At 42.7% G+C, this 27,586-nt stretch overlaps 1 protein-coding gene across 3 annotated transcripts in view; it reads right to left on the reverse strand.

Annotated features, from left to right (window-relative positions):
* The window catches only part of SLC12A1 (solute carrier family 12 member 1), a 198,370-nt gene that overhangs the window by 98,292 nt on the left and 72,492 nt on the right, over positions 1 to 27,586 (reverse strand). For all 3 annotated transcript variants that reach the window (XM_077471959.1, XM_077471960.1, XM_077471961.1), the window contains exons 11-17: positions 25,530 to 25,681; positions 22,571 to 22,678; positions 12,941 to 13,064; positions 9,005 to 9,106; positions 3,040 to 3,195; positions 843 to 942; positions 646 to 757 (exon numbers count right to left, since the gene is read on the reverse strand). In XM_077471959.1, the coding sequence (XP_077328085.1) occupies positions 646 to 757; positions 843 to 942; positions 3,040 to 3,195; positions 9,005 to 9,106; positions 12,941 to 13,064; positions 22,571 to 22,678; positions 25,530 to 25,681 (854 nt within the window). The remainder of the gene's footprint in view (positions 1 to 645; positions 758 to 842; positions 943 to 3,039; positions 3,196 to 9,004; positions 9,107 to 12,940; positions 13,065 to 22,570; positions 22,679 to 25,529; positions 25,682 to 27,586) is intronic.

Here is a 27,586-nt window from a genome sequence, read left to right on the forward strand (position 1 = left end):
CACCATTGGGCTTCAATGGCCCTGGGACTTGGCTACATCTTTTTTACATGTCCAGAACTGTTAGGTTGTACACTCATTCTGTTCTTCCGTTTGCTATGAAAAATTATAATACATTTTACAGTTGAATTGTTAAAGTAAACATGCTGTGTTACTGGAAGACAATATTGCATTGTCCACATGAGCACTATTAATCCCAGTTTGCAGTGTATATCCATAGGAACAAAATTACTGCCCTGAAACATAACTTGTTGAATACATGCAAAAAAGCACATTCTTACAGCAAGTAGGGTTGATCCATTCTAAGTGACATTCTAGTCCTCCATTATAATTAAGGAGATTGCTGGCCCTCAAGCACAGTACAGCAAGCATAGCATTAAATATAATAAGCATTAAGCAGTGAGCATTCTGTGGTTGACGGTATGGGGTCTCTCCAGTAGTATGCCTCTAGTAATTTCACACCCCTGACTTTCATAGACAATAAGGAAGCAAATACAATCTCTAATAGGTAAACCTACATAATTAGAATAATTGATAACTGTACATTTTTATATTCTTTGTTTAGCCCAGTTGTTACAGCTTCTCCTTATGTCAAGACATTATCATTCACAACTGCCTAGGACATCATCTTTAAAGTTTTCTACTTACAACAAACACTTCACAGCATATACAGATTCCTATATTTCTGGTGAAGGAGTGCGTAATATCCAAAAGGGCTGGTCTTGTCATTGGTGCACCAGTTAAGACCAAGCACTGCGGTCTGCAAAGACAAACAGACAAATTACACTTACATACTGGTTCACAATGACAGAGTAGACTATCTAGTGATGGATTATGGGAAGTACCTGAAATTTTTTACATGCTCATCTATGATGTTTAATTCCAAGGCAGTGTTTAAGGCATTTGTGTAGTAAATTGCTTGTGATGAAGATCCCCAATTTACATCTGCATAGGAAGACAAAAAAACTGTTACTGGAGTTTATTATTAGTGGAAAATGAAGAGATAATTGTCTGAAGACCTCCTTTTCTATAACTCTCTGTCCACACTATAGCACATTACAGAAGCTTTCTAGGAGATATAGTACAAACACAATGCTATGTAGTGCTCTCCTAGATAGGTTGCTAGAATAGTTAAGTCTAGTTCTTTTTGGCTCCCCCAAAACCAGAGGAGCGATGTGTAATTATTGTGGGCTGTTCTAGGTTTCACTGGCTTCAGGCTCAACTGCTTCCTCCTGCCTTCTATTGGATTCTAGAATGTAGTGGCCTGGAAGGGGCAGACTCACAGTCTGAATATGTATCTGGCCTTGGCCAATCCCTGGGGGAAGAAGCCCAGTAGCTTGCTGAGGGTGTGCACAAATAATCTGAGGCCTGGGTCAGCAAGGTTCTTGTCCAGGAGGAGAAATTTCCAGCCTGAGGGCTGCTTGCACTTATCGAGGTTCCAGCTTTGCTAATCTGGGAGGGCTACTTGCTGAGAATCTCTGAAGCTAAAAATGTATTTCATAGTGGAATTGTTAATACTCGAAAATAATTTTGAAAATTGTAGCAATATACATAAGATACAAAAATTGGCTTGTGGTTCATAGACCTAACAGACAACATTAAAGTGAACAGTGCAAAACATAACTTCTGTGCAAAAATGTAAATATGAAACTTAAAATATATATAATATACTCAAAACCTGCAAAAAACTGCAAATAAAGTGCGTAGTGTCACTGTATAGTATACTAATATCATATACATCACTCTCTCCAATACAGTGTAAATTCTAATGGATACGGCTTGATCTACAATAGGTGTTTGCAGCAGTTCTTTCCCCCTTCCCCTTCTTTTATACCTCTGTTCTGTACATGGTAGCGCAAGAATAATTCCTTATTTTTCTAAAAATGTATTTCACTGAAGATCTGGTCTGGAGAATTTACTGGAGAAATGTCAAGCTGATATTGGAACGAGGCATCTAAATATCCAGCAACATTGTGAGTACAGACCTGAGTGTAGGATTCTGGTGACGGTTGCAGCTGCTATCCCTAACACATTCAAGCTAGTGCTTCCCTGGCCTGGGACATTTCTGTTGGTGTCTCTAGTGCTGTCCATTATTGCTGGTCCTTTGCAAGAGGGACTGTTCTTAGGAAGTAGTGATAACGAGGAGAGTGTCCTCTGATTGCTGTTCAGTCGTCATGGAGTATCCCACTGCTCTCTATATGATACCCATGTTATTCAGCAATACATTTGAAAAAGTCAACCAATAGACTGCCAATTGAGCCAGAAGAGGGGCTGTTGCTGTGTGCCTGGCTGCCGTTGCACACATTCAGGGAAAGAAACTGAGGAAAACAAGTGGCACTTATGGGGGTGAGCACTACAGGTGTCTGGAGGAAGCCATAGATACTAGCGCCTTCTGATAACTTTGGTAATACTGGGCACCTATTGGGTCATTTCTGTCTGATCTCAGCATGCAGCAGTTATCCCTGGTCCATACATTTTTTTGGGGTGGTCTTTCGGGATCTTTTGACAGCACTGAGTTTTCTGAGAGTCAGACAGAGAAATCAATTGAGACATTATGAGTGTCAAGGGTGTCTGCTTTGGTAGGTATTTGGGTCTTTTGTGTCGCGTAGGTGGGTAGACCATTTCCAGAGGTCAGACTGTATCCTAATATCTGAGATCTATCTGATCGATGATCATCTTTGCTCTGTGATTGTCTGCTACAAATAGAATTGTTAACACAAATTGAAGTGATAACTAGTACTAAATCTTAACCAATTATCTATTACTTAGTATATTAGCTGCAGAATTTCTTAACATACTCTTTCTAATTTTCCTGGTACAGTTTCCTGATTTAGGAGTAAAGGGTAAGCTTTAGGTGGTACATATCTTTCTGCATAGAACTCAGGGAGGAGGAAGGCTTGTCCTTGGCTATCTTTGTGTCCTGCCATGGCCTAGTGAGTTTCAGATGCAGTTTCCACAGTATAGTACCCTCCAACAAACAACTAGGTACATTTATATTCTTAACATTTACATTAGATATGGCATATTTTTATTCTTTCATACCTGGTTTTTTGTATGTCACATAAATATACAGAAAAAACTCTATGGCGTATGTGATAACAGCTGCCCACCAGTTGATGACGAACATCACACCACAACAGAGCATGGCTCCAAACAAAGACACCCACATGTTGTAATATTTGAATGCAGGTCGCCAGCCTGGGTAAACAGAAAAGCATTTTTAGTATAAGATTTTTGATAGCACACTATGAAAATAACAAACATGTTTTAAAAAATGTCGTTTTCAAAAATGTTTATGTGGTAATTTACACCCCTGCATATAGGGAGTTATTCTTTCCTATTTTATGCAGTATTTATCAAGAATCAATGTATGTTTCATTTTCCATGTAATAGAATTTTATATTATGAACATTAGTTACGGTACATATAGTTACATTGTTAGTCAGGTAACTATATGTTAGTCAGGTTGAAAAAAGCCCATTTCAGTCCATTCAAACAATAGAAAAGTTTAATAAATAAATAAAAAACCTCCATATACAGAGACCTGTGTTCCTTTGCTGATCCAGAGGAAGGCAAAAAATGCTATATAGCAAATAATTTTCAGGTATCTTGAAACCCCAGCTAAGATTCAAGAGAAGCTCCAGCCTCCCCCAGAAAAATTAAGTCAGCAGCTACAAATACTGTCGATTCTGACTTTTAATATAAGGACACTAACCTGTTCAGGGATCCAGGATGGTCCTCACCCGAGCCGATTGTTCACAGTCAGTTCCCACTGCACCTTGTTAATGGTCCTGCAGTCTTCTGGGACCTGTGATGTGTCCCAGAAGGCTGAGGGAGAAGGGGGCGAACTTAAAAAACCAGGTGCCCGCTCCCAAAGAATGCAAAGAAGCGGAACTTCCCTTTTTGGGTGAAGTTAAGCTTTAATCCATCAGGGGTCAAGGAAAATGCCCCTTGCATTGGTGGTCAGTGGAAGGAATGATCCCTTACATTGCTGGTTAGAATGCTCCCTAACATTCAGATGAAAAGACTATTGGTGTTGTCATGCTACTGGTTCTGGGAAATGATAATGGACCTGGAACTATGAAGGCACCACCAGATGGAAGGTCAACTAGCCATAGCTCAAGGAATGCTCAGCACCCTTTAGAGCAGAGGTAGGCAATCTCAAAGAGGTAGAGATCTACCTGAAAAACATGGGAGAAGTCAAAGATCACTGAGCACAGTGTCACGCTGTGTGGCCTCCTTACACCTGATTTAAACCTCTAATTGCCATACTACAGCGCCGCAATCGCATGCATTGTGTGGCAATCATGGGTTTTAATCAGGTGGTGAGAAGACAACATATTGCCCCCGCACCACCTGTCAAACACACTCAGATTGCTTTTCAGGGGAGCAGCAGTGCTTGCTGCACTTGTGAATGAGCCCTTAGCTGCATTCAGCAGCGGCACCCTTAGTGCTTGTTCACATATAAAGTTGGGGGGTGGTAAAACCCTGCGGTTGAGTCATCAGCCAAAGGTGTACACATACCGCAGCAAGAATTAAGCCCTCTGTTGCTTTTGGTGGGGCCCCCTCCTCCCAATCGTGACCCATTCAAGTAAATAGGGCCACTGTGCAAGTGCCCCGCAACTGCATGCTTCTGTGGGGTCCAAGGGGTTAAAGCAGGTGGGAAGAAAGCAACCCAACACTGCCTGCTTTAACCCCTTGTTTACTGTACTGCACAAGATTGTAGGGCACTTACAGAGTGGCCTCATTCACTTGAATGGGTCATGCTTGGCAGTTGCTTCACTCACCAACCATGACAGGGCATATAACTCCTGCTGCTGCTGCCACATGTGTACACTTCTGGCCACTGCAGTTAAAGGGGGTGTAGGTGAGTGGGGGTGATAAAAACCCTTACTGTTCTGAGCCTCCTATAAGGTTGCTTTCACAATGATGTGCTGTGGTTTACCTGCACCACGGGTGCAGCACAGTGCATCTGCAACTTTTCTGTCTTAGCTGTGCCTTGCCATAGACTTCTATTATAACCTGCAGGTGTGGTGCACTTTCTGAAAGCACACCAAAACTCCTGCATTCACTGTATGGCTGAATTGAAGTGTAACAAACCCACAGGAAAGCTTCAGGTAACTGCACTGCAACCATGGTGTGGGTAAGCCCCAGCACATCAGTGTGAAAGCAGCCCTATACTACTATGCCCAATGTATTGCTTCACACCGACCTGAAGATCTCTTCTTTCCTGCTGCTGGCACCACTCTGGAGACCGTTAGCCAGGATAAGAGGTGGAGTGCAGTTGGTATCACTCCACATGGGACAAGAGCCAGCACTACAGAGGAGACATCAGTTAATGTGGCTCTTGCTCCCTACTACAGCTCCAACTTTACAAGTAGTCCCTCTGCTTTGCACTTTGTGTGATGTTCTGGGATGGCAGGTCAGCAAGCCCAGATCAAGATCTACCAGTCACCTGTCCATGATCTGTTGGTTGCTGACCCCTGCTCTAGAGGAACCTTAGGTTTTAAAGGAACCCTGGTTGAAAATGTCTGCTGTAAAGCATGGTCCAATATGCCCCAGCGAGAGGAAAAAGTTACTTTCTGGACCCCGAGGTTATATAGTAAATCAAAGGCATAATTTTGAAACAAATTACATTTCAAGTAATGCCGTGTACACATGATCGGAATCTTGATCGGAAAAAGGTCTGATGGTTTTCCCGACGGAATTCCGATGGAATTTCGCTCAAGCTGTCTTGCCTACACACGGTCACACCAAATTCCGACCCCCAAGAATGCGGTGACATACAACATGTACGACGGGACTAGAAATAGGAAGTTCAATAGCCAGTAGCCAATGGCTTCCATCTCGTAGTTGAATCTGAGCATGCGTGAGTTTTTGCGCTTCGGAATAGCAGAACACACGATCGGAATTTCCGATAAAAAGTTTTTCCGTCGGGAAAATTGAGAACATGCTCTCAAATTTTTGCTGGCGGGAATTCGGCCAGCTAAATTCTGATGGAGCATACACACAGTCGCATTTTCCGATGAAAAGCTCTCATCTGTCTTTTGCTGGCCGAAATTCCGATCGTGTGTACGCGGCATTACTGTAGTCAGATCAGTAAAAGATGAATTTCAGTTGGTTCATATGCATTACTGCACTGGGTATATTTTTTTCTCTCTTTTTTTTATTTTTTTTAAAGAACTGTTAGAAGCATATCTGATTTTTTTTACTATATAACACGCTCTCTTTTTACCATAAAAAATCTTGGCTCTACACATTTAATAAACACTGCAGACTAATGTCTTTTTTAATTCTCTTTATCCCTGAGCTGCTTGTTTCTTGCCAATATCACCATTAAATATCGGGTTATTATTACTGACTTATATTGTGTCATGATTTCATATAGCTAATCAATAAAATGATGCAGAAATGTGTGTTTTTAGAGATACGGCTTGTAAGAAGAATATTGGCATTCCTGTCATTACATATTCTATAAACGCTCAGGCAAGGTTCAGCGAGATGCTAGATAATGACAGCTCCCCGACTACTGCTTGTGCTCTGCCATTATTTATTGTATGTTTTTCTGTGCATAAGTGTCCCCTTTGTGCTTATTAACATTCTAGTTATCATTCATAAAGTATTTCCAGTAGCATGCAGTGTTTTTTTTTTTTTTTTATGAATAATGTTGTTTTTTTAGTACTGTAAAATGAAATACCCAGAAATAATGTGCAATATACTGTAGACGTCATATTTCTATATTTGGAATGTGGCCATTTATTCCAATCTGATTTAAAACTGCGCGGTGGCCTTCTTTGACCATTCGTTGCTCCGCCATATCCAACAATACGACACCTTCATACGGCAATAAAGTATTTTACTACAAATAAGCAGAACTCCAGCCCAAATGTTTTGCTGTCGATTTTTATAGGGAAAGGGTTAGAGCCTCTGTCAGGGTTTTATTCGGCTACTTTCACACTGGGGCCGACTTTACCGTCGTTTCCGGGGGCTAGCAGGGCGCTTTTGTCCCCCGCTAGCGGCCGAAGAAAGGGTTAAAACCACCTGTGTTGCGACACTTCTGAAGCGCTTTTCAGGCACTTCAGAAGCGCTGCCCATGCATTCCAATGAAAATAAAATATTTACAAAAATGTTTATGTGAGATACTGTAAATTCAATTTAGTTTTAGTCATAGTCTTTTGACTAAAATGTAATTTTAAGGTTGAATATATTTTTATTGAGTTTCAATGTAAAATAAAACACACTAAGGAGAAAGGGGAGGGGGGAAGGGGGTACATAATAAAGAGGGTTGGAGGTAAGGAATGGGGGGGGGGGGAGGCGTGTTCACATACCGTCCTTTGTGTACAATTTTAAATTTAACACTTCCATTAAAAGCATTTCTTTAACATGCTATATACGTAAAATGTAATTTTAAATTTAGTCATATTTTAGTCATCTGAATTGTTTTCGTTTTAGTCGTATTTTAGTCGACTAAAATAGTATTAATTTAGTCTACGAAAATATTTTGCACTTATAGGCATCACTGATGGCAGGCATTGCTGATGGGCACTGATTGCCATCTCCCTGGTGGTCCAGGGTGGCATATTTTTTGGGGTACCTTTGTGGGCATCCCTGGTGGTCTGGCTGCATCCCTGGTGGTCCTGGACGGCATCTGTGGGGGGAGGGGGGGCTGCGCTGATAAACAATGAGCACAGACCCCCCATGTCAGGAGAGCCGCCGATCAGATCAGACGCGGGTGAATAAAAGCCCATCAACGGCTCTTCCTGTTTACATTGTGATCAGCCTTGATTGGACACAGCTGATCACATGGTAAAGGGCCTCCGCCAGAGGCTCATTACCAAGATCGATGTAGCGATGTAGCGATGTGTCAGACTGACACACCGCACCACCATTCACTATGATGCGCTCCTCCACGGGCGCGCGCCGCAGTTATCCTCCTGGAAGTCATATGACGCCCTGGCCAGTCTAACTGAACCATCATTCTACTATAGGCCGGGCAGGAAGTGGTTAAAGGAGTGAAGATTAGAGAGGAAGCGATGTGCAGGAGGAGAAATGGAGAGTATATACCGGAGTGTATATAGTTGTCCCAAGTAAGTGTCCATCTGCAGCCTTGCCCATCATTGCAGAATGATCAGTGTCCATCTGCAGCCTTGTCAGTGTCATTTGGAGCCTTGTCATGCAGCCTTGTCAGTGTCTTTTTCAGCTTTTCCATTTAAAAATGGCGCCGCCGAGATACAGAGTCGGTTGTCCTGCTTTCGGCCTCCTTCTGCTGTTCTTGGCAGCTTCCGGCTGTTCTCGGTGGCTTCCACACCCACCTTCGGCCATTCCCGGTGATTTTTGGTCGCTCTCGCCATTCTCTGCAGCTTTCGGCTGTTCTCGACGGCTTCTGCCCACCGTCGGCCGTTCTTGGCAGCTTTTGGTCGCTCTCCCCCGTTTTCGGCGGCCGAAAAGCCAAAAGCCCCCGAGAATGGCCGGAGGCAGCCAAAAGCCGCCAAGAACGGCCAAAAGCCACCGAAAGCCGCCCACAGGCTCACAATTGGCGGGGGATCGGCGTATAATACACACCCACGATTTTCCCCTGATTTTAAGGGGAAAAAAGTGCATGTTATATGCTGATAAATACGGTACATGGACTGTTCTATGTGTCGGAGTGTCTGGGGTAAATGCCGGGCTAGGCAGGGTGACAGGTGGACCACAATACTCTGCAGCTCCTACGGGGGGAACTACTAAATATGTATGAATGTGAGATAGGAACTTGGATTGTAAGCAGGACAGGGACTGATGTGAATGTACAATATACTGTATATGTAAAGCGTTGTATAAATTGGGAGCGCTATACAAATACCTCTAATAAATACATAAATATGGCCAAACCCTGAATCTTAAAAATGAAAAACAGACCCTCAGTAAAAACACTTACAAGCACGGTGAAGAAATGTTTTTTCTCAGGGCCATGTACTGTAGTATTATTTTGCACAAGGGCAGTCCTGTACATATGGATTATACTGACCTGGAGATTTTGCAAATGAAGCATGGAAGCATGAGAAATTGATCAAAGCATACGAGGCCAAGAAAAAGTTTGAGATGATGGGGGCAATGGTGTTCAGTTCAGCTGTAATAAAAAAACAAAGTAACATGTTAAATATGGCACTTTATGTACAGTATAGCATGTGAGCAGCATCAACGCCACTGGGGCTGATGATCCGAAATTCTCTTAGCAAACTGAATTTTCAAGTGTTACTAAACCCACAACAGTAAAATCAGTCTGTATATGCAGTAAAGCATGCTTGTTAGACTCACTTTGGAACCTAAGGGGTTAGTCCTGTATATTGTGTAAAAAGGCTGTTTGATGATGTCTTCTCTGATCATCCCCTTCTTCCACTGTCCCCAATCCATCTCCTAATAGCACAGAGCCTTGGGGGCACCCTGCACATGCTCAGTTTGGTGTGTATTGCTAGAGAGTTTTTTTGAGAGGGTGCATGTGATCAGCACAGGGCCAATCAGCATTGTCCAGACAGAGAGTCAGGGGTCATAGAGTCTCACAGGACAGTCAGAGCAGGATAAAAAAAGTCCTCCTACAAGCTTTAACCACTTAAGCCAAAGACCAGACCACTTTTTGCGATTCAGCACTGCGTCACTTTAACTGACAATTGCGTGGTCGTGTGATGTGGCACCCAAACAAAATTGATGTCCTTTTTTCCCCACAAATAGAGCTTTCTTTTGGTGGTATTTGATCACCTCTGTGGCATTTACTTCCTGGAATCCATCTGCCCTTAGCTCAGGCATACAGACAGAAGTATGTGCTTAGTTGAGAAAAAAAACCCTCTTCCCCTGCTCCAGATAAAAGAAAAAAAATGCCTATGAAGACTCCTGGGATGTATGACATCATTTTGGCCTAGGCTAGAAACCAAAGCAAATTTGCACTGCATCTAGTGTGAACTGAGGCTCAGTGATAACGGTCACCCGCACAAACAGGGCAGGTGAATCTCCTTAACGGGGACACACACAGCAATAAAAACCTGACAGATGTCACAGAACAGAAGTTTTTTTGTTTATACTTTACTAAAATAACCCCTGTAGATAGGTGAAGAATGGCAGTCTTTGCTGCTATGATAATGCTTACTTCATATACCTTAGATGGGCTGTAACTAGGGTTGCCACTTTTTCTTCAAGCCAAACCTGAACACTTTAGTGGCGGGCAGCAAAACTTTTTTTTTTTAGCATACTATACTATAGGATTGTAAAAGACCTAGGACACCTTTGGGAGCTCCAAAGAGAATAGAAATTTGGTGTGCATAGTGCCCCCTCACCCTCCCATCAGGCCCTGTTCTGAGCTACATTCATGTCTAAATATTGTGTCCAGGTTTCAGGTGGACTGAAACCCGTACATATGATTCAAAACCCAAACTGTCCGGGTGAATCCCAGACAGGTGGCAACCCTAGCTGTAACACCAGATTTTGACATAATCATAATCTTGACAAGGGTGGCATATTGACAGGGGTCCCTGGTGCAGTTTTAGCAGTGGGTGGGCCACAAGAGCACCCTTGTAAATTGTACACCTTCTTAGTAACATATCATAAGAGATAGCTGCTGTTCATCTTTATTACTGTCTTTAATCATAGCAATGGTCAAAGAAACATACTTCTATTTTGAAATGTGATTCTGAAACCATTCCTAAAACTGCTTTATACACACACTACAGCTTATATATACAGTATTGATACTAGAAGATTTATTTAATAAGACAAAGTGCAGTATTTTAGATTGCAGAAGAAAAGAAAAAATGTGATTGGTTTTTATGGGTTAGCACATTTTGTACATCACTGTGTTCTTATTAAATAAAATATACAGCTGTAATCACCATAGAAACGCAGTCCAGACGTGTTCCAGGTGCTTTTCTGCATGATGCGTTTTTGATGTGCTCCAGTGCGTTTTTAATGCAGTCCAGTGATTCCCCCCCCCTCTTTTTTCTTAACCTTAAGGGCAAGTTTACACCACATGCAGTCTAGTGTGTTTTTTTCTGCATCAAAAACGCATGGAAAGTAGACTATATGGTTTTCAATGGCATAGTTCACACCAGTGTGGTCAGTTCCAGTGCGTTTCAGTTTCAGAAAAAAAGTAGAACATGCTGCATTTTTTATGCACTGGACTGTAATGGAATGCTGTAAAACACATCAAAAACGCACCAGAACGCACCGAAATGCACCAAAAACGCACTGCAACACACTTGTCCTTAGTTAAGATTAAGAAAAAAGAGGGGGGGAAGCACTGGACTGCATCAAAAACACACTGGAACGCATCAAAAACGCGCATGCAGAAAAGCACCTGGAACGCATCCAGACTGCGTTTCTATGGTGTGAACTGGCACTTACACCAGACACAGTTCCGTTCAGTTCTGTGTGCTTTTTTTCTGCACTAAAAATGCATGCACAGTGTTTTCCATGTATTCCAATGGCTCTTTTTTTATAGCAAGCTTTTTTCTTTTTTTAAAAAAAAAGCATATTTGCACAGATTCCCACTTAGGCACATGCAGGGTTCTTTTGACGTGAAAGTGGCTGCTATATCTACAGGACAAAGCCCTACATCCAACCTTCCCTTGCTCTATGATCCTTATTATAGAGACATTTAAAGCGAAGCTCCACCCAAAAGGGGAAGCTCCGCTTGTTTGCTCGCCCCCCCCTCCGATGCTACATTTGGCGGATACATGTCAAAATCAGGTGCTCACTCCCACTTTCGGGTAAGATTGACGATCTATGAAATTTCTGGACCCTCCTACTCCCCCCCCCCCCTCCCCGCTGCCTTCTGGGAGACACACAGGTCCCAGAAGACAGCAGGACCATTCAGAAAGTGCAGCACGACTTACGCATACGCAGTAGGAAACAGGCCATGAAGATGCCAGAGCCTGAAACCCACAGCCGATGGACGAATTGGCTAGGGGTGCCGACATTGCAGGATACCTGGACAGGTAAGTGTCCTTATATTAACCGTAATTGTGTTGTCCCCCCATACATTGTAAAGCGCTGCGTAAACTGTTGGCGCTATAATAATATTAAAAGTCAGCAGCTACAGTATTAGTATGCTGTTGACTTTTCATTTTTTTGTTTACAGGCTGGAACGCCACTTTAAGGGAAGCCATAGTTACATATTTCCGAGTAAAATTGAGCAAAGTAAATCGCACATACTGTGCTCAGTTAATTGGCTGTTGCTATCTTAAAGTGGTTGTAAACCTCTGCAATGAAAAATGAACAGACCATATCCCTCTATTATGTATACTAGCCTCAATCCAAAGCAACAAGTGTGATTTTTTTATCTTCTCTATGCTATCTGCATTAATCACGTCTAACAGATTATCATGACAACAGAGAATCCCAGAAGACAGCCCCGCCCCCTTTCCAGCTCACAAAAGGTGACTGACAGCCTCGGCTTTGCATGTTTCCCTATGAGATTGTGTAGAGTGGGTGTGTCCTTAACCCCCCCCCCCCCCAGTCAAGACTCAGATTGCACGCAGCTCCACACTCTATGCAATGCAGAGTGTGACCTCAGATCCTCACCCCCTGCCTGCTAGAGAGCTGATCTGTGTGTTTAGAAGGCTGTAGAGAAGAGAAGGCTGCAGTTAAACAGGTACAACTCATGTAGATGGCTTAGTTTCATTTCTGTGTATCACCTGAGGCCAGTCACTTCCCTGGGTATACGTGAGGGTTTACAACCACTTTAAAGTCCTTCTGTAACTACATGCCTACCGGGTGACAACACGACAGTGATTTCCCTGTCGACACAAACAGAGTTTTCACCCTGATGAAAGAATTTGAGAATAAACAGATCAAAACCTGGTAAACTTTGTTCCAGTGGGACTCAGATACACAATAAATACAGTGTTATTGCTATTGACTGAATTATATATGTCATTTTTAACTTTAAGTAAGCTCTATGAACAACATAACTAACCAATCAGGATAAAGGCCATTGCAATCACGAAGGTAAGAACGTATCCTCTGATAGGCTCGTTGTTTTTTCCATGTCCTTTAGCGAAAAAGTGAAGTGCTGTGTAAATGTTATCCTTGCAGAGAGCCTGTGGGGAAATCAATACACGTACTTAACTTATTTCTTTGCAGTAAAAAATGTTCCAATCCACTATATGACCCTTCATCACAAAAATGATTTACTACCTTGAACTGATTACAAAAAGACTGTCATCATAGGTTGCATTAAATTTTATTGGTGCTGCCATATAATATTTAACCAGATAATCATTTAGACTGCACCTTTTGAAGATGCAGTATAAAATTGTTACCATCGCTTGTAATTTGAAAGTGGTGCCGATTGTGGCACAAGTGCCTTTCTTCGAGCCTTCAGAACTAATATTACATGCCATTAACCCAACATCTGAATGCCCCTTTCACACTATTAAAGCCTACATTTACTACGTCTCATAACCCCTGCTCAACCTCTTTATTGTCCACAAGCTAAAGTCTGTACTGTGTGAAATTAAATAGTAATAATATACACAACTCTTAAGATCAAATTAATTCAATTATGATCCATTTCTAAAAAAGGATCTCCAACAGTACACATCTTTACATCTAGCTTTGCTGCAAAATACAGATTTTCAGGAGTTCTCAGCTGAAGGGCCTTATTAACGTTAATGGTTCCAGTGAAAAGAAGCTATCTTGCTGTTCAATTATTATTAATAATTATTAAATTTGGACTTGTAAAGAGCTGAGCTATGATATAGCCTATGTTAGTTCTTCTAAAATATATTAAATACTGTACTTCATAAGAATATTTATTTCTCCTCCATTGGGGGAACACAAGAGGTCTTTTACCCTTGGTTTATACTGCCACCTACGGGACGAATGGACACTGGCAGGCAAACAAACTGTAGGCTAGCTAGCCCATGATAACCCCTGCTACTGTGTCGCCCCCCCCCCCCCCCCCCCCATCTAAAAATAAGGGCTTGCTTTCAGGGGATGTCTAATTTATTTATGGTATGTACAATAATCTACAATTATTCAAATACAGCCATGTCATCTTCTGGATAAAAAATATATATACCCTGATCCTTTAAATTGATTGTAAACCCTTACAGACCACTTTGACCTACAGGTAAGCCTAGATTAAGGCTACATGTAGGTCCAAGAAATATCTCCTAAACCTACACAGTTTATTCAAATACAGCCATGTCATCTTCTTCTGGAAAAAAAAAAAATTTCCACAATAAAGTTGCACAAGGAGACACTGCACATTATATAATTTTTTTTACAAAACAGATTACATGTTTTTACAAGGATTTTAAGGCTTATTTTTGGGGCAGGGCTTATATTGCAGCCATACCCCCGAAAATGATGCTAGTTCTAATTTTCGGAGTAAGGCTTATTTCCTGACGCCTTCATGGCAGCACACACTGGGGGCGGAGTCACAACCCACTGTGTGCTGCCATGAAGATGCGTCAGGAAAGGAAAATTACAGAAAGGTGAGTATACAATTTTCCATTTTCCTGACGCCTTCATGGCAGCACACACTGGGTTGTGACTCCGCCCCCACAACCTGACAGGATTGGATTAACTATAAATTTGAAGGGGAGACACCCTGCTGCATTCTCTTTTTTATCCTCACCTGACAGGTTGGACAGACAGAGTTTCCTGTTACAGATGAATAAGCCTCTACCGCATTCGCCCCAGCAGGTTCAAGCCTCCCCTGTTTGGAAGTCCCTCCTGTACAGTCTCTAAAGGAGCTTCTATGGAGGGAACCCCCCGCTCTGGTGGTCTCAAGGGGCTACTGGATTTCTGGCATTACCAAAGCTTTAAATAAGCTTTTTTACCTTTGCAGTGGACTCCCCTTCTTCCTTTGCCTATTAATTCCTCTTATTTAAATAATATCCATCTTTTATTCCTATAGTAAGTGGTGGTTTATATTCCCTTTTTTTCCTCTACCTTTGGGATTGCTGTCTCTTGTAGTCCCCTGTCATGGCCGCTGTTTGTTTCTCCTTCAGTGGTGTTTTCTCTATGCTGTAATTCCAGCCTAGATGGCGCTGTTCGGCCACTCTGAGCACGTGCAGTGCTAGTGTTTGTTTTTTTTTTCCCCTATGTTTTCAATGTGTGTTCCCTTATCCAAAATGGCGCCGGAACACTCGGGACGCTTCTGTGCATGCGCAGAGCGTCAATTAGCCGCCACAATGGCGCTATTTTCAAATACAGAGCTGTATTTCTCTGTGATTCTGCTGTGCAATCTGCAAAACTTAAGGAAGGTTGCTGCCTCTGCATGTAGATCACTCTGCAGTCTCCAGGTAAGTCCCAGTGGGACTCCTATATATTATTATTATTATTATTATTATTATTGTTATTATATTGTTTCTTGCAGATAAACTTTGTTAATAAATAATATATATATATATTTATATTTATAAGTGAATTGTGTGTGTGTGTGTATGTATATATATGTGTGTGTGTATGTATATATATATATATGTATATATGTACACATTATTTCTCTCTATATCTCAGACTGTCCTTCACCCCTTTTTTTCTATGGAGTCCACTGCCCACGCAGACCACCATCAGCAAGTTAGGTAAGAGGCTTTACCGGGTAAGGTAAGTATTGAAGGGGAGAAAAAAAGAGTGCCAGACGTTAAATGCTGCATTTTTTTGGCAGCCCGTCTAGATCAAGAGGCGCAAGTTCCAGCCATGGGAGAAGGTCTAGCCATACGTCTAGCAGGATGTCCCGCAGGAGCCGCTCAAGATCTCCTTCATGGCACTGAAGACACAGCCACTCACAACATAGCTACTCACGCCACAGTCGATCAAGTCGCAGGAGATCTCCTTCCTCACAATGTCAAAGCCGCCACACCCAACCTGCAGCAAACGCTTGCTGGGTATGCGGCGCTCCGGCACTGCCAGATAACTAACAGATAATAAAGCCTGTCGCAGACGCAAGAATTGCTACAGACCTCATAAGAGAATCAGTGCGGGAGTCCATACTGGAAACAACAACACCAGCATTAGATAGAGCTGCTCCCAGTACATCTTCAGCAGACCCCCATCTCACTCAGGCATCACAATTTTCCTCTGAAGATGAGGGTCAGGAGATGTCAGTGGGCTTTGATTTTTCCCTGGTGGAACCCTTTGCAAAGGGCGTTAAAGAAGCATTCGGCTGGCAAGATGATGCGGCGAAACCTCAGAAAATACGGAAATATTTTCCAAACCTAAAAAGAGATCCGTTATCCTTCCCATTTATAGTGGAGCTGGAGGATCTCATTAAAGACGAGTGGGAGAGGTCTGACAAAAGATCTAGTCTTACAAACAGATTAGCCAAGATGTACCCTTTAAAAGAGTCAAAAGTAAAGCTCCCATCATCGATTCCTCATTAATGTGCCTCACCCGCCACGTCACACTACCAATCGAGGATGCTGTTTCCTTTCGGGATGTGCTCGACCGAAAGATGGACCTAGAATTGAAGAAGGCATATTCCATGGCTGGGGGAGCCTGTAGACCAGCAATTACCACAGCAGCAGTGGCCACAGCCATCTCAGGATGGGCATCTAAAATAGAAAAAGACCTACAGGATGGCATTGAAATGGGAAAGATTATTTCCTCTCTGCAAGAAGTCAAGCTAGCAGAGGCATCAGTAGAAATTATAAGATCTTCATCCAAGGCTATGCTGGCCTCCGTAACAGCTCAAACCGTGGATGGCCGATACAGCATCAAAAATAAATTGGTGCAGAATTCCATATGATGGCACAAATCTGTTCGGTGCCAAGTTAGACTCTGCCATATCCAAGGTAACAGGAGGGAAGTCAGGCCTGATCCCCTCCGACTGGAGACCCAAGACACAGAAGGGACCTGTTTACAGACGTAATCTTCCGGACAAATATAGAGAGTCCAGGTCCTACTCTCCTGGTAGGGAATTTAGAAGGGACTGGAAAAACACAAAACCTTCTTTTCTAAGGATACAGAAATCTAAGGCCACCCCGGCAGGGGAACAGAAGGAACTTCACCAAGATCTGGTAAGACCATATAAAGGATTTATGGACATTGTCCATAATCCGATTCGGACACAGGTGGAAATTCAAAAACAGACTCCCACCAAATCATTTCCAGGCAACCAGAGTACCATCCTCAGTACCCCAAAGGGTTCTGCTAGTAAAGTATGTAGCAGAATTGAAACAAAAGGGAGCGATCCTGGAGGTCCCATCATGCCAAAAGGGAAGAGGGTTCTACTCTTCCTTGTTTCTGCTAAAAGACAGGAGATTTGCGTCCTGTATTAGACCTCAAGATGCTCAACAAGGATATCAAAGTGGAGGCTTTCAAAATGGAAAACTTTCAATCCATACTTCTAGCAATAAATCTGGGCGATTGGATGCTTTCAATAGATTTATCGGACGCTTATCTGCATATACCAATTCATCTGGCCTTTCAAAAGTTTCTCCGGTTAGCCATAAACCAACATCATTTCCAATTCCAGTGCCTCCCATTCGGCATCTCTTCGGCACCCAGGACATTTACAAAAGTATTGTTACCGTTGGTGGCTTTCCTCAGAGAAAAGGGATTACACGTCCACCATTATCTGGACGACATCCTACTTTTAGCAAAGGATCAAGAGACGTTGATTCATCACCGAGAGATCCTCCTTACAACCCTCCAGAAGTGGGTGGATAATCAATTGGGAAAAGAGCTGTCTGCGACCCACACAAAATATGATATTTTTAGGGGCAGATCTAAACACCGAAACAAACAAGATACAGCTCCCACAAGAGAAGATCCGGCCTCTGATACAGAAAATGCAGAAGCTGCTATCAAGGAATCACTTACCAGCCAGAGCCTGTCTGAGTGTACTAGGGTCCATGTCCGCAACCATACCCATGGTGCGATGGGCACAGTGACACATGAGAACCTTACAGAACTCATTCCTCAGGCAGTGGGATGGAGTCTCAATGCGTCAGCCCATCTTCATCTCCAGATCGGTGAAGCAATCGATATGGTGGTGGACGCGCCCGAGCAATCTCAGGAAATACAAACCGATAGTCCCTCCAGACCCGGAAGTAGTCACTTCGGATGCCTGCCAGAACGGTTGGGGGGCCCACTATCAAGACCAGGCAGCCCAGGGCCAGTGGCATATTCAGGCTCAAGGTTTGGTCTCGAACATTTTAGAGCTCAGGGAAGCCGTTTATGCCTTAAGGGCATTTGCACCATTTCTGACGGACAAGAATGTGCTCATTCGAATGGACAACCAAGTAGCAGTGTCTTATGTTCAGAAGCAAGGGGGTACCAGGAGTGCCACCTTGATGGAAGAAGATCGGCCCATCTTGGAATGGGCTCAGATACATCTAACAAGTTTAGAAGCAGTGTATGTCCCAGCGGCACAGAACATACTACCCGACTGCCTGAGTCGAGAAATGCTATCCAACAACGAGTGGTGGTTGAACCCTCGGACTTTCTCCCTCCTTACGGAAATCTGGGGAACGCCGGAAGTAGATTTAGCAGCCACTCCGATGAATACCAAGTGCCACAGATTCCTGTCAAGAGGTTCATTCCCATCGGTGGAGGGAGTGGACTGTCTAGTTCACCCATGGAACTTCAAGTTGGGGTATATATTCCCTCCAACTCCGTTAATTGTGAGGTTCCTATCCAGGCTTAGGAGATCCTCGGTGACGGTATTTACGATTATTCCACTGTGGCCGAGGAGGCCGTGGTTCATGACTCTTACAGCTCAGCCTTCAACCTCCAGTTCCTCTCCCAATAACTCCGGATCTTCTGTCTCAAGGTCAATTTTTACATCCTGCATCAGAGAAATTGCACTTGATGGCCTGGAGATTGAGAGGGCTAGACTAAGAGCGCAAGGCTGTTCTCATGAAGTCAACCCTGATGCAAGCCAGGAAAGCCACTACCAATACCATCTATTCAAAGGTTTGGGGAAGATTCTGCTTCATGGCACAACAGAAAGGATGGAATTCCCTTTCTCCGCAACCCTCTCAGGTCCTGGAATTCCTCCAGTCGAGGGTCAACAAGGGTCTAAGCTTAAGTACCCTAAAGGTTCAGGTATCAGCTCTGTCAGCTAAAACAGATACTAAGTGGGCATTCCACCCATTGGTAATCCAATTTACAGAGCCTATCTAAACATTAAACCCCCCAGGAGGCCAGTCTTTCCATTATGGGATCTTTCAATAGTTCTCCATGCTTTCGCTTCTCCTCCGTTGTTCCATTTGAAACTATCTCTTTATGGGACTTGACTTTAAAACTGTCTTTTCTCATTGTGATTACATCAGCTAGAAAAGTGTCGGAGATCCAAGCATTAAGTTAGTTCTCTTTCCTGACAAAGTAGTCCTCAGACCTCCCGATTCCGAAAACTTCATACCCAAAGTGGCAACTTCCTTCCATTACAACCATCATCCTTCCATCCTTCACGGACGATCAGGGTAATCCTCATCCACTAGATGTCAAAACAACCATCATGAACTACTTAACTGCTACCACCTCTTTTAGGAAAACTAACTCTCTTTTGATCATTCCCCATGGAACCAGGCGTGGGCAAGCCACCTCCTCATGCACTATTGCATCATGGTTAGTCAGAACCATTAAAAAAGCTTACTCCACCCAGCATATGGCGATTCTTGAAGACATCAGGGCTCATTCAACTAGGGCAGTGGCTACCTCTTGGGCAGCGTATTGCAGGGTCTCACCAGAGACAATATGCAGGGCAGCAACATGGTCCTCCAGGAATACCTTTATTTCCCACTACAAGGTGCATTCTGCTCATTTATCCATGGCCGACTTCGGCAGATCCGTCATTAGAGCCAATTCTTCGGCATTATAAGGAATAAATATTATTTTACTTGCACCCACCCAACTGGCGAGTTATTTCCCAGTGTGTGCTGCCATGAAGGCGTCAGGAAAATGGAAAATTGTATACTCACCTTTCCGTAATTTTCCTTTCCTGACGCATCTTCATGGCAGCACACAGTTGCCCTCCCTGTTTCTTTTGTGATGATATTTACAGAGAATGCAGCAGGGTGTCTCCCCTTCAAATTTATAGTTAATCCAATCCTGTCAGGTTGTGGGGGCGGAGTCACAACCCAGTGTGTGCTGCCATGAAGGCGTCAGGAAAATGGAAAATTGTATACTCACCTTTCCGTAATTTTCCTTTCCTGACGCATCTTCATGGCAGCACACAGTGGGTTGTGACTCCGCCCCCAGTGTGTGCTGCCATGAAGATGCGTCAGGAAAGGAAAATTACGGAAAGGTGAGTATACAATTTTCCATTTTTCGGGGAAACAGGGTACTACAGACATGCTTCCGTTTTTTGCTAGTGTTCTAGGGGGATAGATGTTTTTATTACAGCTGTGCTGTTAAAAGTCTAACCTATTTTTGTTATTCATGTTTCTTCAATCAACAATCTTTGTGACCTGTCCTCATGCTGGCTTTTATAATGCTGCAAAGTGATCCTGCTGGGCTAAATATTGCTTGGCACATCTGGAATAGACCTAGGGGCACTGGGTTCTGCATAAAGCAGTTTCCAGTCCCTGTTGTGGTAGTGCCACATCACTTGCCCTGTCTCTGATGACTCACTCTATTAGTAAGCCAATTAAGCTGATAACCAAGAGCTACTTCATTTGTTCAGATTGCTGGGTGTCTTTAAAGTGGTTGTAAACTCTAATGCCGCGTACAAGCGATCGGAATTCCGGCCAGAAAAAGACTGATGAGAGCTTTTTATCGGAAAATGCGACCGTGTGTATGCTCCATCTGAATTTAGCTGTCCGAATTTCCGCCAGCCAAATATTGATAGCATGTTCTCAATTTTCCAGACGGAAAAACGTTCTATCGGAAATTCCGATCGTGTGTATGCAATTCCGACACGCCAAAAATCACGCATGCTCAGATTCAACTACGAAACAGAAGCTATTGGCTACTGGCTATTGAACTTCCTTTTTCTAGTCACGTCGTACGTGTTGTACGTCACCGCGTTATAAATGATCGGAATTTGATGTGACCGTGTGTAGGCAAGACAGCTTGAGCCGAATTCTGTCGGAATTCCGTTGGGAAAATCATCAGAGCTTTTTCCAACGAGAATTCCAATCGTGTGTACGCGGAATTACACACCACTTTTACTTACAGTTGAGCTTATCATAAGGCTTACCTCTAGGTACTGGAAATATCTCCTAAACCTGCACAGTTTAGGAGATATTTACCATATACGCTTGCGCCGACATCAGCACCCCCCCCCCATGTTGAGGGCACGTGGCCTGGTACAGTTCAGGAGGGGGGGGGGTGCTTGCTTGTCTCCACCCCCTTTCCTGACCGGTCGGTCTGCATGCTCGGATAAGCATCTGCTATGGACTTTGGGGGGATCCCCACGCCGTTTTTTCGGTGTGGGGGTTCCTCTTTAAATCCATACCAGGTGACAGGGCTAGTGAGGTGTCAATCTCGCAGATGGAGGCGGCGACATTCACTTCCTTCCTCCCGTCTACCTGGAGTTACATTCAAAATGAACTGACTTTTCTCCGTGTGTGAGCAAGTCCGTTCATTTCGGTAGATGTAATTGCGGTAACGCCGCCCAAGTAATGGGAACGGCGTTATCATGAGGGGAAGAGTAATCATTCAGATTACTCGTTACCCTCTAACGTAACTCTGTTTATTTTAACTGAGTTACTTACATCACTGGTCAGGACACCCTTGAACATCTCTAACATCATCTCACTGAGTGGAATACCTGGGTCAAAATAGACCCTTTTCAGGATTTTATTCAGAATTTTCTAATTATTTTTTCATTAAAGACTTTGACTGTTTAAACCATTTGTCTTTAATGCTATGACAAGTAATATGATATTTCTGACATTTGTTTAATCTGGACATTTTTAAATGTTATTATGATAAAAATAGATAAAGATCTGACCAAGTTTTAAGAGCCTTTAAGCCAAATATTTCCAACATTTCTTTGCAGTTTTACTTACTAAGCACCCCAGGAGAACACCCCAGAAGCCTGTCCTGAAAGATTAGCTGTCAGGCTCGGTTTGCACTAATGTGATTTCGACTCCAGTTGCTTTGATGCAACTTTGGTTGTAATTTGGATATGGTTTGCATAATCTATGGGGCTAAATCACACTGTAAATTGCACCAAAGTAGCACAGGAACCTTTTCCAAAATTGCATCACACGGAGTCACATTGATATAAACAGGTGCCGCTGAAATGAATGTGATTTTGCTTATCATGCAACTCTCTGCGACTCACGTCGCAACTGATACAATAGTGTGAACCAGGCCTTAGTGCAAATAAAAAAGTATCATGGACAGTACGCAACTGTGTTGTTGAAAGACTCTGATCACATAATATTCAAGCAAACGTTCAAAATAAGTGCTGCATTTTTACTTTTCGCCAGCAGATGGCCTGCAGGACAAATCTTCAACTTGCAAACAACCGTTCTCTATGTAGATTTACTTTCCAACTTTCTAGCCCCATGCAGACAGGGATCTAAGGACTATTCAGAATGAATGTATGGACCATATGAAACAGTGCACACTTTGCATCTTTATAAAATAAATATGGTCTATAGACAAGCAGAATGTCAGGAAAAGGGTTTTTTCATACCTGAAATACTTTGGGTGCACTAACTAGAGATGCCAATGCTGAAGATAGAGTGGCTGAAAAAATACCAGCAATAATTAGAGGGCCAAATCCAGACACCATACTCATCACCTAAAGGAGAAAGGAGAAAGAAATAGTTGGAATCCTGTATATTGCAGGTTTGGTTTCATCTTTAATCAGGGCAGTCTTTAATATTGATTGGACCCGGGGAAAAACTTTTCTTGGCATAACCCCCCCCCCCCCCCCTTCATGCAGTTTTGCTCTCCACCTGCTCTGAGACATACAATAAATAGCAGCTAGACTCAAAATCAGTTTATTGAATCAGATCAGGCAGCTTTTGCGATTGGTTTCAAGAGGTTACAGTGTATTGTTACCGCTCAATGACTGGTTGCTAGAGGTTACAGCACACATTACGGCTCACTGATTATATGCTAGAGGTTACAGCACATGACTTCTGCTTGTTGATTGCTTGCTAGAGATTACTGTGGATATGACCTCAGGGGGGCATGATATACATATCAATGCTGCCGGCTGCCCCTATTTACATATGAATGCCACCTCTATTTACATATAAATGCCGGTAATGTACATGTAAACACAGGGTCTGCAGATGAGTCATCTTTACACAACAATAGGGCAGAGCTGAGCAGCATTAGTAGCAGCACTTCACACTGAGATATTGGGACACAGCACAGGACTAAAATCTCAAGTGACAAGGGAATTTAATCCCCAGGATAGTTGGCAAGTATGGGGCAGCTGCTTTGGGCCCCACAACAATGACAGGGCCTAGGGCAGCTGCCCCTTTTGCCCTGCCTTAAAACGGCCCCGTCTTTAATAATATATAGTCCTTTTTAGATTGTACACTGCTGAAGTGCAGAGTCCTCTAATTCCTTTTGTACTGAACTGTAAGTTGTTGGTGCTCTATCAATCCCAAATAATAATAATCATGTTAAAATATTTTATTGTATGGCATAATGTATTTTATCATACAAGCTAATAGGTATTACCTAGTTAAACTGTTTTCATTTAGCAGAAAGCTTTGCATTTTAGTTTATGTTCCAGCCACAGCTTACCCTTCCTTTAAAGCTACATGCACATGGGTGTGTTTGCCCATTCAGTGTATACAGCTGCCCATAGACATAAATGGGTGGAGGCAGCTGTATGCAGCTATTAGCACACACTCACAGATATAATACTCTGAAAACAGATAGTGCGTATTTGGTACACTACATCTGTAAGCATACGCTACTTTAACCACTTCAATACTAGGCACTTTCGCAATTTTCAGCTTTCAGTGCTGTCGCACTTTGAATGACAATTGCGCGGTCATGCAATACTGCACCCAAACTATATTTTAAAAAATTTCATCCCACAAATAGAGTTTTCTTTTGGTGGTATTTGATCGCCTCTGGGGTTTTTATTTTTTGCTAAACAAACGGGGAAAAAAAACGAAATTTTTGAAAAGGTGGCATGGATGAGCACTGACAGGTGGCATTGATGGACACTAATACTGTAGATGGCACTGATGGGCAGCACTAATATTGAGGTGTTACTGATTGGCACTGTGATGGGCAGTGATTGGTACTGTGGTGGGCAGTGATTGGCACTGTAGTGGGCACTGACTAGCAGCTGATGGGCACAGATTTGTAGATGTAGTGGGCACCTCTCATGGGGGCTGTGATGATTATCAGCGTAGACCCCCCTTTGACAGGGAGAGCCACCGCTCGGCTCTCCCTGTCAGCGTGAACTGAGGAAAGCCATTTACCGGCACTTCCTGGTTCACCCTGTGATCAGCTGTGATTGGTAACAGCTGATCTCGTGGTAAGGAGCCTCTGTCAGAGGCTCCTTACCACGATCGGAGATGCAGTGTGTCAGATTGACACACAGCACCAACGATTGCTGTGCTTTGCACCCTTGCGGGCGCACGCCCGCGTGGCGGCATGGTATCCTGCTGGACGCCATATGACGCCCATTCAGGATAACAGAACTATCGCCCGGCCGTCGTTCTGCTATAGGCTGGGTGGGAAGTAGTTGCATAGCTGCATACAGCCGCCTTCACCCATTCATGTCTATGAGTAGATTTACTTAGCTCCAGGACATCCAGAATTATGCAGCGTTTTTATGCAGCATGGGTAAATGCACTCATGTGCATGAAGCCTTAATTGTAAGTGATAACCTTGTAAAACAACATATTCCTTTTGAAATAGAAATGAAAGGCAAAACATTTGTGTATAGATAAAAAATCATTATAATAAAAACCTGTTTTTCTCTTTTATATATGTGTTCACATCCTCTCTGTTCTCAGCTCTATAAGAGCTAGGGAAGAAGAAACAGCATAACACTGATCTTCCCACTGAATGGCTGTGCGGGGGGGGGACATGTCAGGAATAGTCTGATCATTGGAGAAGGGCATACCGAGTTCCCAGCATAGTTAGAGCACTGACCATGGTGTGTTCTTCTGATTAGTGTGGTTTGTTTTTAATAGGAAAGCTGTTGGACTGGCAGGAGCACCAGGGATTTCACACAAAGAAAAAAAATATAAAGAGAAAAGGATACTTTCTCCTATAAGTACATAGTACAGCAGGCACATGTCAGGAATATGAAATGTTGGGGTGACAAACACTTTAATATATTTTTAATATAATACCACATAAAGGAAGACTGCCCTAAAAGAGGTTCAACCAGGGTAAGTTTTACTGATGACCCTTAGTAAGCTACACCATCTTGCTTAACCACCCTCGTAGGAATGGAAACAGTTAGTAGGAAAATATCACATAATTGGTCATTGAGGAAATGAATCTAAACTGTTTCACTATGATGAATTATATTGACCTAAAGGCACCACGAGAAGCTAAACAGAAAGTTATTGGCAATAATGAAAAGATGCAGTAAAACACTCCATTATGTTTTATGCCTTGTACAATGCGCATTGTTATAGCGGATCCCAGTGATCAATACTCACCTGCATGTTATTCATCAGCCCGTAGTTACATTTCTGAGTATTACATATGGAGAAGTCGTAGCCGAGTTGGCAGGCAGCGGACCCATTGCAGTATAAGGCCGATGTGATTGTGTCATTGACGTTCCCGGTGGCATCACGTACTACTGATGCAGCTTCAGAGAAATGTAGTACATTGTTATATATGTTACTATATTCATAATTATTGTAATCAACAAATAAAGATAAACATAACCATTGCTAACATTGTAACTGTAAAATATAATATGATTAAAATTGTATTTTTGCTGAGCTACTGCAAAGATGAAAGACCTATATTTTGTTTTAGGTCAAAAATATGGGGCAACCAGTTCAATGTCCAAACACACAATGTAGGCAGTGAAGGGAGAAGATGACCAGAGGAAATTTGCTCTGCTTCATACTGGAGCTACAAAGGTAAGTATCATTTTACATATCGATGGTCCCTCAGCCCCTTCACCTAAAACAAATGTAATTGTTTTAGGTGGAGATCTTAGATTGTACTTGGATTACAATTTATAGGTAGGGGAGTGTTAGGAAATTCTTTCCGGAAACTGTATACAAATTCCACTATACAAATAAAATAAAGACTTCTGGGAAATTCTAGTTTTACATTGCAGGCCTGTATAGGAATGTCTAACCCAGCCTTTCTCAACCTTTCAACACAGAGGAACCCTTGAAATAACTTTCTGGTCTTACGGAACGCCTGCTGAAAATGACTATATCTACAACTTATGATATGTTAGCCCTTGCACACACGGTCGGACATTTCGACAACAAAATCCGTAGGATTTTGTCTGACGGATTTTTGCCGAAACTTGTGTTGCATACACACGGTCGGACAAAGTTGTCGGAAAATCCGATTGTACGTAATGTGATGACGTTATTTCGTTAAAACAGGACTACGTTCAGGCTAGTAGCCAATAACTTTGGTCTAGGAATTTGATCTGAGCATGCGTGTCCGATCGGAATTCTCTACACACAATCGGACAAAGTCCGATCGGATCATGTTGTCGGAAAGTTTTATAATCCAGCTCTAAAACTTTGTTCGTCCGATATTCCGACGGAAACAGTCCGATGGAGCCCACACACAGTCGGATTATCCAACAGCAAGGTCCGATCGGACATTTTCCATCGGAATGTCCGACCGTGTGTGTACAAGGGCTTAGTGTGATGGTTAATAGGAAAAATGTCCTTTACACTTGTGGTCACTGAGAAGAATTACCCCTTTACAGATATTGAATCCTCATCAGTGCCTCCTCATCAGTGCCACCTAATCAGTGCCCATAATTGCCACCTCATCAGTTCCCATAAGTGCCACCTCAACAATGCCCACTAGTTCAGCCTATCAGTGCCTATAAGTGCTGCCTCATCAGCGCACATCAGTGAAGGTGAAAAATTACCTAGTTTGAAAATTACAGAAAAAGGTGAAAAACATTTATTTTTTTCAAATTTTTTGTAAAAAAAGAAAAAACCCAGCAGTGATTAAATACCACCAAAAGAAAGCTCTATTTGTGTGAAGAAAATGCTAAAAAATTTGTTTGGGTACAGTGTAGCATGACAATGTAATTGTCATTCAAAATGCGGCAGCACTGAAAAATGGCTTGGGCAGGAAGGGGGTGTAAGTGCCCGGTAGGCAAGTGGTTAAACACTGAGTGTGAAGTCTGGGCTTACAGCCAAGACAGCTGATTGGAGGAAAGGCACACCCCCTCTCTCCCTTCACATAAGGAAGAAATGATTGTGCAGTGCTGTGCTCTGACACAGCAAGCTGTCTGCTAATCTATTTATAGCAACCTCTCACAACACAAAACTCAGCCTGGTTTTATCTTATGTGTTGCAGAACTTGTCAGAAGTTATCAGGCTGATAACAGAAGAACAGAGCAGGAGAAACACACAGGACTTAGTGCTTTGAAGAGAGATAAGAAAACACTGAAGATATATGTGTCCAGCTCATATTTCATGAATTGGGTTCACATCTATTTTAAACAAAATGTTTGAAACACTAATGGAATAATTTTGTAAGCAATATGAATCATTTTGTA

The sequence above is a fragment of the Lithobates pipiens genome, unplaced genomic scaffold, assembly GCF_037356315.1.
Source record: "Lithobates pipiens isolate NorthernLeopardFrog02 unplaced genomic scaffold, aLitPip1_a1.2 Scaffold_8, whole genome shotgun sequence".
Lineage (NCBI taxonomy): Eukaryota > Metazoa > Chordata > Amphibia > Anura > Ranidae > Lithobates > Lithobates pipiens.